This window comes from Centropristis striata, chromosome 8 (genome assembly GCF_030273125.1).
Source record: "Centropristis striata isolate RG_2023a ecotype Rhode Island chromosome 8, C.striata_1.0, whole genome shotgun sequence".
NCBI lineage: Eukaryota > Metazoa > Chordata > Actinopteri > Perciformes > Serranidae > Centropristis > Centropristis striata.
Genome location: NC_081524.1, coordinates 6,736,971 through 6,749,228, shown reverse-complemented (window position 1 = coordinate 6,749,228; position 12,258 = coordinate 6,736,971). Strand labels below are relative to the sequence as shown.

General features: G+C 35.5%; 1 protein-coding gene across 2 annotated transcripts in view; it reads left to right on the top strand.

Moving 5' to 3' along the window:
- The window catches only part of LOC131975609 (mannosyl-oligosaccharide 1,2-alpha-mannosidase IA), a 316,222-nt gene that overhangs the window by 289,687 nt on the left and 14,277 nt on the right, over positions 1 to 12,258 (top strand). The window contains exons 6-8 of one of the 2 annotated variants that reach the window (XM_059338286.1): positions 1,471 to 1,597; positions 2,483 to 2,576; positions 5,776 to 5,891. In XM_059338286.1, the coding sequence (XP_059194269.1) occupies positions 1,471 to 1,597; positions 2,483 to 2,576; positions 5,776 to 5,891 (337 nt within the window). The remainder of the gene's footprint in view (positions 1 to 1,470; positions 1,598 to 2,482; positions 2,577 to 5,775; positions 5,892 to 12,258) is intronic. The other variant, XM_059338287.1, reaches the window with a different exon arrangement.

The following is a 12,258-nucleotide window of genomic DNA, read 5'->3' as shown; positions in this document are numbered from 1 at the left end:
TTTTTTGTGTCCACACTTTTCTGATAGATGTATAACTTGTTGAATTAGTTGAATATCCATAACATATTTAACATATTTATTATTATTATTATTAATAATAATAATAATAATAATAATAATAACAATAATAATAATAACAATTATTATTATTATTATTATTTTTAAAATTATTATTATTATTATTAGTCGTAGTATTAGTAGTAGTATTGTTATTATTATTATTATTAATAACAATAATAATAATAGTAATAATAATAATGATATAATCTTCATTTACAGAGCACTTTTCAAATCACGTTACAAAGCGTCTGTTTAAAACAGACATAAAACTGTTAAAAATAATGTTAAAATTAAATAGTTCTGTGCAATTAAAAGACGATAAAATTCAGGTGAAATCAGGAAAGGCTCTCCGATAAAAGTATGTTTTTTAAGATTTAGAGGTTTAAAAGAGATCACTATAATAGATAATATTAATATAATACTACTACTAATAATAACAATAATAATAATGATAATATGTAACAATAATAATATTTTTTTATTTCTTTGTTTGTTTTAACTGTAAACTAATTTCAAATGAGCGTCCGCCCTCATTGATCTGTCCAAGATACATACAGTTTGATTAATTCATGGACAAATGTGTCGAAAGCAGAAACTATTAACGACTTATAATATTATTAAGTTGGACAAACAGTGAAACAAGGAAGCAAATAAAAATTATAATAGTTAGAAGTTAATCTGTGATCCTGACTAACAAGCTTGTTGATCATTATTTTGTCCACCTTTAGAGGAAAATAATATACTTCTGCTTATTTGTTGATTGTGTTTTTCTACAATTTCCCGTCATTTTAATGCCTGGTACAACTAAATGTACATTTTTTAGGACAAATATAATGATAACAACAATTTAGACATGTTCCATGGTTTTCTTGATAATAACCAAAATCATCACCAAGAAAACCATGGAAAATGTCTAAATTGTTGTTATCATTATATTTGTCCAAACAAATGTACCTTTAGTTGTACCAGGCATTAAAATGAACAAGAAATTGAAGAAAAAGGTTGGTCTAATATTTTTTTTCCATCACTGTACATAAAATTTGACCAATTAGATGGATAGATAAATGTGTCGAAAGCAGAAACTACTTACTGTTTATAACTTAATTTAGTCGGACAAGGGAGCAAATAAAACTTATAATAGTTATATGTTAATCTGTGGTCTTGACTAACGAGCTTGTTGATCATCATTTCTTCCACCTTTAGAGGAAAATAATATATTTCTGCTTATTGGTTGATTGTGTTTTTGGTATTCTGAATACAAACACTTGCGTGTCAAGAGAAACAGTGATAAAAACCTTTTGCCTGTCCCTGAATGCAACCCTTTTTCTGAACCAGCTGTATTTACACAGTGTGTAAAGGTGTGTGGGAGCCCCGATACTTAGTCTACCTCTTTGCATGTTGTCTCTGTTGCAGTGGCACCAGTTGGAGCTGGGGCTGGGCCTCAGCCGGGAGCAGCATCCTGGCTGAGTTCGGGACCTTACACCTGGAGTTTGTCCACCTGTCGGAGCTCTCCAGGAACCCCATCTACACAGAGAAGGTGACATCACACAGTTACATTTACAGTTCTACTCTGCAGGGCAATTTGATACTATTGCACTTAAAATGATTACATTGAACTTCATTTAGTGTTGATTTTGGGAACAATTATTTCGAGAAAAAGTTGCAAATTTCCTAGATTAAAGTGGCAAATCTACAAGAAAAAAAGTCACAGATTTAAGAGATTTAAAGTGGCAAATCTGTCGCAGAAATCTAACAAGAAAAAAAGTCGCAGATTTATGAGAAAAAAGTGAAAAAAGCAACTTTTTTCTTGCAGATTCACCACTTTAAGTATAAATCTACACAATTTTTTCTCATAGATTTGGCACTTTAATCTCGTGAATTTATTTCTCAAAATATTACCCTCCTCCCCCGGGTCCGTATGTTTTTTTTACACATTCTGTCAGTATGTAATATCCTCAAATATTCTCTAGGGTTGAAATTTGGAATTTGCAAGTATTTCAATGAGTGCCCTATTAAGGGTTAAACATACTTTTTAAAATTGGTCTCTTGTAATATTACATTTTTTATGGATCTATATAATGTGTTATTTCCATTTTTTTAATTGAATTACTGACATAAATAAACTTTTCTCTGGTATTCTAATTTATTGAGATGTACCTGTATGTAGCAAAGGATAAAAAATCACACTTTTATTTACTTTTTATTACATTTATTTGCATTATAGACAACATTCCTCCTTTTTTGAATCAGTGTTGGGTCATATAGAGGTATTAGTGTGAAGCTTAGACTGTTTTATAACCAGTTAAAAAGCCCTTTTCCTACTTTTACCATGGATTGCCCAGCCTAAAAGCAATTGAACAGGTACCAGTCTTGGCCACACAGTGTCCTGATGATGTTCTTCTTCACGCTGGTGTCTTTCCAGGTGATGAACATCAGAAAACTACTGAACAAGATTGAAAAGCCCCACGGCCTGTACCCCAACTTCCTCAGCCCGGTCAGCGGCAACTGGGTCCAACGTAAGTCTAGTGCAAGGTTATAATAGTTTGTTTTTTCATTCGTTTTAGTTTCATTGTGAATTTTTGTTTTTAAATTCAGTTAGTTTTAATTGTTTTTTAGAGTGAGTTTGCTAGTTTTAGTTTAGTTTTTAGTTTTTGAAAATGCTAGATAAATTAAATTATCTTTTAATAAGATAAATTAAAGCTGCAAGCAGCGATGAACTGGCCGAGCAGAGGGCACTGCAAATTATTTGTTTCTTACCAAGATAAAAAAAAAAACTTTAGATTTACAAGTGTTAGATAATTTATCTTGTTTTAAGAGTTAATTTCTTATTTTAAGTGTTCAACGTGCTTATTTCTAGATTTAACAAGCTTAATTTAGGAAATCTTGTCAAGTGAAATTATCTGTCCATGCAGCAAGATCATATCCCTCAGATTTTGTGTTTTTATCTTGTTTTTAGACACACCTTTTTTGCAGTGTATAATTTTATTAGGGCCCGAGCACTGACTAGTCAGTGAGGGACCTATTGTATCCATAAGGATTATTTTTCTTACTTCTTTTTCTTATTTTATCACTTTGGAGGAAAAAATTAGGCGCTTGCGCTACTCGAACACGAATGAAATTTGGCACAGTTGTCGGACATGCCATATTTAGTTTTGTAACCACACAACACAAGTTTCAGTTAGTTATGTTTTTTTATTATTATTATTTCAGTTAACGAAAATGTTTTTTCAATTCTAGTTTCCGTTTTTTGTAAATGGGACCTTCATTCTGGTTTGAGATTATAGAAGGATTAGTGTTAGATTTTAGACTTTCATTTGTACTGACAGATAAGGTCAATGGCTTTTTTGCATTATTAAAAAAACATAAGATTTACAAGTTACCTTGGTGACAAATCCATCTCAGGGAAGGTCATTCTTGTCACATTTACAAGTATTACAATAATGATGTTTTCCGTCTGTGGGATTACAGCAAAAGACTCAATGGAAGGTCATTTCACATATATTTTATTCTCCATTTCTGACTCTTTCATTCGGCCCACAGACCTTGATTCACCTCACGTGTCAAAGCTCTTTTGGCCGCTCGTCTGTGTCACCCACCCACCCATCCGTCTATCCCCCTTTCATTTTTAATATCGGGGCTCGTAGCAATGGCTATATGACTCTCATTGCTCTGGGTTATTAAAATGATAATGAATTCAATTACTTGAGGAAATTGGATCTTTCCGATTTACCTGAAAGGAGGTGAAGAAAAAAAACGCTGGGATAAGACGTGGCAGGGGCTGAAAAGGTGGTAATCTGCATGATTACAGGGGCTAATTGTTGTGGGCGAGCGTGTACAGAAGCAAAACTGTATGTATTTATAGCCACAAAGGGGAAAAAAAAGAAATCTTGGCTTCACAGCTCACCCTCATGTGTCTGTGTCAAGGACAAACACAGCAGCAGCAGCACAGCAGTGGTAACCTTGTGGGGGAGTCTGCAAAGGTGTGTGTGCATGCAACGAGGATGAGTGGACGGATAAAGACTTGAACACGCCTCCACTGCAATATCATAGTCATCTTTATGAATTTGAATGTGGACTTAAGAGGAAAATCAACAGCCACTTGTTTCGAAAAGCTTCGAGTGTGTTACGTAATGTCAAGTTCAAATCAACTATTTTCTCCCATCAGAGCGTTTGGGTTCACAGTACATGAACCTGTAGATTAACCAGAAAGAGGGAGAAAATGTAAAACGATTCAATGAGAATTGAGTTAAATATTCTGGAATTTCTACCCAACATGGTCTCACAGAAATCCGTGAAATAGCCACGGGATTGCTCACATTTCCATGAAACTGACACGGATTTCGCTACAATGCAAGTTAATGACAGTCATATCCCGTGGCTATTCCAACATACAAAGTGATTATGTAAATTCACTGAGTGAATATTTAGAAAATAAAACATATATTTATCGCTAGAAATGTGATCAAAATCCATTTTTATGCAGAAACTAAGTCAAAATATTGATTTTTAACTGAACTTTTTCTAACTGTCCGCCATGTTTTTTGTTCTGACCGCCGGGACCTTGAAAGTCACATGACTTGGAACAAACCAATAGGAAAAAATATTAACTTGCATTGTAGCGAAATCCGTGTCAGTTTCACGGAAATTTGAGCGATTCCGTGGCTATTCCACAGATTTTGAGTTAAGCGAAATCCGTGGCTATTTCACGGATTCCTGTGAGACCAGGTTGTTTCTACCACAAGACACACAGAAGCTTTTGTCACAAACCAGACCCAAGTTAGTCAGCTTTGGTGGCCTGTAAGGTTTGGTTCGTGAATGGGATAACAGGGTTCAAAGTGTAAAAGCATTCTGGGAAACTAGAAGGGAAAATATGGTGTTGAATAATGTACAATCATCGAAAAATAATTATTAGACCAGCCTTTTTCTTCAAATTAAAAACCAGTATGGATTCTTAGGATTTCTGGATGTGTTTACTGCATGATCAGACTTTACCTTTATTGAACACAACCATTTTCCTCAATTGACCTTTAGGTATACATTGATGTTACCAGACCATTGCTGAATAAATGTTAACCAAGAAAAGAAGGGCTTAGTTTTAGGGTTAATAATAATAATAATAATAATAATAATAATAATAATAATAATACATTTTATTTGTAAAGCACTTTTCATTGTAAAAGCAATCCCAAGAACATTTGGAAGAGTCACAACTTCAGTGCAAAAAAGTAAAAAACAAATCACAGTTTGCATTATTCACTTTAGCTCTTTGGCTTTTGAGCGTTTGGATACAAAAATCCCAATAAATCTCAGCTGTGTTCATATCTCTGACAAACTACCACAGAAATGGCTAAAATTGAAGCAGCTGAGTAAAGAAACAAGAGTTCAGATTTATACATTAAGGAAAGAATGATACAAGAAGTCTAAGCAATCAAAACCCAAAGACCTGATAATTATTGTAAAAATGTGTTCTATTAAGTGACTCTTTATATAATAATCATGTTCATTTTGTTAGCAATGAAACTATGATCTTTTTCTGTACAAATTTGATCTTGCTTCCAAACTTTTGGCCTTTAGTGTACATACAAAAGCATTTACATTTACTTTTTTTTAAATAAAGTGTTTTCAGTGCTTTTGAAGTCTTTTGAAGACCTTCAGATAGACTCAGACCTGCATGTGACCCTGCTGATTATTCTCTCTCTCTGTTCGTCTCCTTAGATCACGTTTCCATCGGCGGCCTCGGGGACAGTTTCTACGAGTATCTGATCAAATCATATCTGATGTCAGACAAGATGGACGACGAGGCGAAGAAGATGTACTACAGCGCGCTGGAGGTATGGAAATCTAAATCCTACATTTCACGCTCAGGCACGGCTCCGTTAGATCGGATGATAATAGTTACAGTCATTTGCATAAGCCTGCGATCAAACAAAGTATACAAAGTGATTTACAGCCGTGACGAACAGACGAGAGGACAGCAGGTACGTTGCTTAAAGTTTCAGTGGATAGTTTAAAGCTGAGTGAAGGAAACGTCTTAAAGTCTTTCAGATGGATTATGTAACAGGGCTGGACTCCTTCAGACAGAGGTTACTGAAATATTCCTCCACTGTCATGGACAGAGCCACAATGCTCTTTTTTCTCCTTTTTTTAAACATATATTTATTGTTTTTTTTGTTTTAATACATCCAACATCCAACACTTAAAACATCAAGAACATCTGGCAGTAATGAAAATAATATTTAAAATATGGACCAAAATAAATGAATGATTAAATAAATGTAGAAAAAAAATAAATACAAATAAATAAATACAATTTGAAAAATAATAAAAAATAATTGAAAAAATAATCAAAATAATAATAAAATTAAATTAAAAATAATTGAAAAAATCTAATAAAATAATAATTAAATAAAATAAATAAAAAAATAATAAAATAAAGTACATAAGTAATATTCCTAGTGTAGGTTACAGTGTACATTCCCAACAACAAATCAGACATTTTTTAATGTTCTTATTCTCCCACTGCCTCTTCCATATCTCCACTCGTCAACAGTTCCAGAAATATCTTACAAATGTTATAAAATTCAGAAGGCCTCTTTCTAACAATATAGGTCATTTTCTCAAGAGCCAAATTTAACACACTAGAATAAAAACCAGAGTTGATGACAGGATCACACACAATCAAGTTTATGTTGGTTTTTCTTTGTTTCTTTTTGGTTCAAAATGTTGATCCAGTAAGTCAGAATAAAAAAGTATTATTATTAGGTCATATAGCTGAGGTTGTGCTGAAAAAAAATACCAACATGGCATTTAAACATTTTTAAGTGGTGTATACAGGATGAAAAGGATTCAAAAGTGGACAAAATAGCCCCAGACTCTATAGAGTTAAAGTAAAGTTCTAATTATTTTTGGAGTATTTTGCAGTTGGAGCCTTAATAAGTATCGTGATGGTGATGCGGGACACTTGATCGATGAGGGATGTCCCCTCCCTCGTTTCATCCTCCATCTCACAGTGAATAAAATGTCTCATTAATTCCATTATTTGACATTATTAGAGAGCAAATTCTGCTGCCTGTTTTTATAACATACGACAGCGCACAAGCAGAGAGAGAGCAGACGTTAAGTTTAAATCCTGTTTGCTCACATGCTGTACGTTAATGTTTACTCATCCACATGGAATTGCATAAATCAATATTGAAAGTATAGAGTTAGTGCTGCTGTTTGTTTCTTTCTCCTTTTGTGGGGAAAAAGCACGGGAGAAAGACATGCAGTTAATCTCGCTTTGTGCATATTTAATCTGCTGCTGCTGTGGTCTTTATGTTAATCTGACAGTTTTACATTCAGACTCAATGTGTGAAGTTTTACAGCAGTGTTCAACCTTGTACCACTGCTGTCACAGCTTTAAAGTAAAAGTGACGTAGGTGCTAATTTGGATATTGGAGCGGTGCGTTAAATTGCCGTCACATTTACATAAAAAGTCAGAATTTCTCCATACTTCACTAAGAATAAAAAGCGTGGAGTGCAAAGCAATGTGTCCTCTCGTCACTCAACCAGGGCTTTTATGCACCGATGTATAGATTTCTCTCGCCTGTTGACATTCTGTGCATCTTATTCAAGTGTGTGGAGCTGTAATGGATGCTTTTATTCAAAGCACCATACCTTGATTATATGCAGCCGGGGGTATTTTTGTGACAGAGATGCTCTCAGTGGAACGGTCATAGGGGAGAGGAAGGAAGATAATATCGAAAAGAAAAGCTTCCTGCCGCTGCGTAATCTGATTAGAGCTGTGATTAGACGGAGACTGACTCATGTATTTATATACTGGGATGCATCATAGGAGCACTCCCACCACCTGCAGAAAAAAACAAAAAACGTCTGTGCACATGAACCCACACATGCACACAGGGGCGCAGAGGGGACCTTTGAACTGGGGGGACGAAGCTGTCAGCAAATGATTTCAACTCAATTTAGTTGAGTTATTTTTCCACTCCATGCCTTAACCAAAATATGTTTTAACTAAACATTTTTAAATAAACTATAGTGTAAACAACAACCAACATATTAACATAAATAAATGGGCGTTTGTGCATGAAATTCCCAGTGCAGCCAAACAAATTTACTGACTTGAAGCTGACTCGAAGAAGGACCCAAAAACATCTCTCCTCCTTTCATTACCCTAAACATACTGCTGGGAAATTTCTTGTCTGTCAGGATTTTCGGAGACTATGATGGGAGAACCCAAACAAAGTAGGGGGTCCGGGGCCATGCTCCCCCGGAGAACATTTTTGTCCTAAAAGCCTAAATTTGGTGCCTCTCGCACATTCTAATGCCACTATTCCATCTTAATCATTGCATATTTTAATGAATTATTGTAAAGGAGAATAAGGATTCTTCTATGTTTTATTTAAGGCGCCATATTTTGACAGTCATCTTGCAAATTCGGTGCTGGACTCTGCTAACACATCCATGTGCTCTTATTTTGAAAGCTACATGTGTTTGCTTTTATTTTGAAGGCGGATGTAACACGTTCTTACCGTAACGCCTTATGGTGTGTTTAATTTACACTGAAAGTCGGAATTTGGAGCTCAGAACAACGTCGAAAATTCTGACATTTGTGTAGACCTTGAACGCACCATTAGCAGCCGGACTCTCTATGTACTCTGCAATGTAAATAATCTAACTAACAGAACATTAATCTGTTTTACTAGTGATGTTTGTCGCTGAAAGTGGGGCGGACGGACCGGGATCACTTTGAAACCTAGTGCCATCTGTGTGCATGCATTAAAATACACTAGAATCTGTCTGTTTTTTCGACTTAAATGCATATAATGTCAGAGTATGGCACATTCCCTCCGGCTACAATTACAGTATCACAGACAATAAGTTGAGATAGTCCTCATCAGACGGGTCAAGCCAGAGGCATAACTGCTAATTACAGACTCTTCTTCTCCCCTATGACTTGGTATTTAAATGGCCTGGGACCCCCACGCTATCAGATTAAGTCATATTCTGTGTGTTTATACAGAGATCTAAGGTGAAGGCGCAGCACAACTCATTATCTCTGGCATTCAAATAAAAGTAGATTACTAATTAAAACACAGTGTTGAATGAGAGAACATTTTCCAATTATACTGTGCCATGATTACTGCTAACAACAGCTAATTAGCGGGAAAATCATCAGTCTCAGCCCTCAAGAAAAATGTTTTTTCAGACAACATGGTATTCATAAGCTTTCATATTATACACATTACTTTGTGTTGTCCTCGGTGGGCTGCATCTTTATCAACCCTCATTTAGCATGAAAGGCTTGTCACACAGTATTACAGCTGTGGTGGGGGGAAACTAGTACATACAATACTTCAGTAAGTAATTAGAAATTAAAATATCCCATACCACAAACCTACAGATGCCCTGAGAGAAAAGTAGAAAAAAATAATAATTTCGGGCATCGTTGGCAATCTAAATTTATCTCATACGTACTAGATAATATCTGGTACGTATGAGATAAACTTTGAGGCTTAATCTGGCTGTTTTAAGGGAAGTGCCTGACGCACCATACAAAGGGAAGTCAGAGTCAGCAAAATGCAGCATAAACAAAATGTTTTACCTTATAGGTTAACTACAAAAGTCTGTAAAACATAATGGGACTGTGCATAGGTGCCGACTTGGTTTAAACAGTGTAGATATAATGTCTGATGGAATCATATTGTGAAGAGACTGCCACATGGCTACTTAATATTCCACATGGCTACTTAATATTCATGGCAGCATAAACCTACCTAATGCTATAAGATGCACCTGGATGCAAGAATGACTAAATAAACTCTGCCTACTGTATCTCTGCGCGGGTAAAATTACACACGGAGTGAGAACTGGATGTGAGCAGCTCACTTCACTACAAGCATTGTAGTGAAGTTTTATTGCACTTATTGGCTATATTGCAATGTTAGTTGTCCTGATCACGGTGAATATTAAGTAGCCATGTGGAGCAGTCTCTTCATATCAGAATCAGAATCCTTTATTGTCATTGCATAGGTTAGTACAACAAAATTTGCCATCAACCCGTCCAAAACGTATAAAAACACACAAACAATATGACAGAGGTGAACAGGAAGACAGAGATGAAGGGAAAGATATACAGCACAATGTGAGGGGAGGAAAGGAGGAAAAAAACAATGAAAAAAACCTCAGCAACATAAGCATAATACACAAACATGAACAGACTTATAACATGCCAGCGTGGGAGGTGTGGGTTCAGGGTGTGGTTGGGGGCGGGGATGTATGCATATCTACAGTACAGGCCAAAAGTTTGGACACACCTTCTCATTCAATGCGTTTCCTTTATTTTCATATTGTAAATTCTTCAAAACTATTAATGAACACATGTGGAATTATGTACTTAACAAAAAAGTGTGAAATAACTGAAAACATGTCTTATATTCTAGTAAGCAAAGGGTGGCTACTTTGATGAATCTAAAATAGAAGACATGTTTTCAGTTATTTCACACTTTTTTTGTTAAGTACATTATTCCATATGTGTTCATTCATAGTTTTGATGCCTTCAGTGAGAATCTACAATGTAAATAGTCATGAAAATAAAGAAAAACGCATTGAATGAGAAGGTGTGTCCAAACTTTTGGCCTGTACTGTATGTGGAAGTTCAAGTGCGTAAGAGTGAGACCCGCCTTTGTCCAGTGCCTAATCAGTCCCGTCTCATATGTGTGATTCCATTATATCTACACTGTTTAACCCAAGTCGGCACCTATGCACAGTCCCATTGCGTTTTACATACATTTGTAGTTAACTAATAACGTAAAATATTTTGTTTATGCTGCATTTTGCTGACTCTGACTTCCCTTTGTATGGTGCATCAGGCACTTCCCTTAAAACAGCCTAATTAAGCCTCAAAGTTTGTCCGGCCAAAACACAAGTTTATCTCATACGTATGAGATAAACTTAGATTTTTGCCAACAATGCCTGTAAGAAAACTGTTTTTTACTTGCCTTTCAGGGCTTCCGTACAAGCCAAATACTCTTCCCATGTAAATTTGAAGGAGGATGTTTTAATTTCATCATCTTTTTTTTTTCCGAGCTCAACCTGACAGAGTTGTTAAAAACTTAATGACTGATTGGACCTGAGATACAAGAGGGAATTTAGATTTTTAATTACCAGCACTCTGTGGGGTGTTACTGCTGATTATAACAAACCTGTACTCAAATATAAAATGACCGTCAAGCCAGACAGAATGGATGAGAGGCAGAGGGAGATGAGAGGGGGAAAAAAAACAATATCCGCCAGAGAGGGAATGATGAGTGGTTCAGAAACCATCTCATGAGATGTCCTGTTCTATTCTCTCTTACAAGGCATAAAGCGCTGATAAGAAACACAGCTGCAAATGCACAAAAACCTAACTTTGCAAATTTCTCTGAAACAGAAATATCTCTCTTTTCTTTTTCTCCTGTCTCATGCATCTATCTTTCAGTTCTTTGATCATTTATTAAAGGATCTGTGCTGGACTTCTTCTTCACAGGGTATCAGATGAAAGCCCTCAGAGGTTTTTCCTTCCTGTTATACAACACATACATAATTTAAACCATAAATGCAGACATTTACAGTGTAGCAGCCATGTTGGACGCATCATCCCTCATGTGTGTGAAGATTCTTGACATATACAGGCCTCTACAGAAGACACTGTCTAGCTTTAGATACTCCAGGTGGGAGTTTGGGAAGCTGTGTCTCTCTCAGATTCTGACTTTTCTTCCACTGTATCCAACACATTTATTTGAACTCAACTTGATCAGGGATCCCAGCACGCTTTGTGCAATAACCTAGTAGTTTCCAATAATAGGTGAAAGAGATCTTTTTGCAAATCTAGTCGTGTGCAGTTGGCATCAGTGCTGGTCAAGTTACTTAGAAATAGTAATTAGTTACTAATTACTTCTCAGAGAAAGATCCAAGATCCAGTTACTGTACTGATTACTTATTTTCAAAAGTAATGACTTACTTTAATTACTTTAGTTACTTATCAAAAACATGATGCACAACAAGATAAATTAAAGCTACAAGCAGTGATGAACTGGCCCGAGCAGAGTGCACTGACGATTATTTGTTTCTTACCAAGATAAAAAAAACTTTCGATTTAGAAGTGTTAGATAATTTATCTTATTTTAAGGGGTAAATTTCTTATTTTTGGCGTTCAAC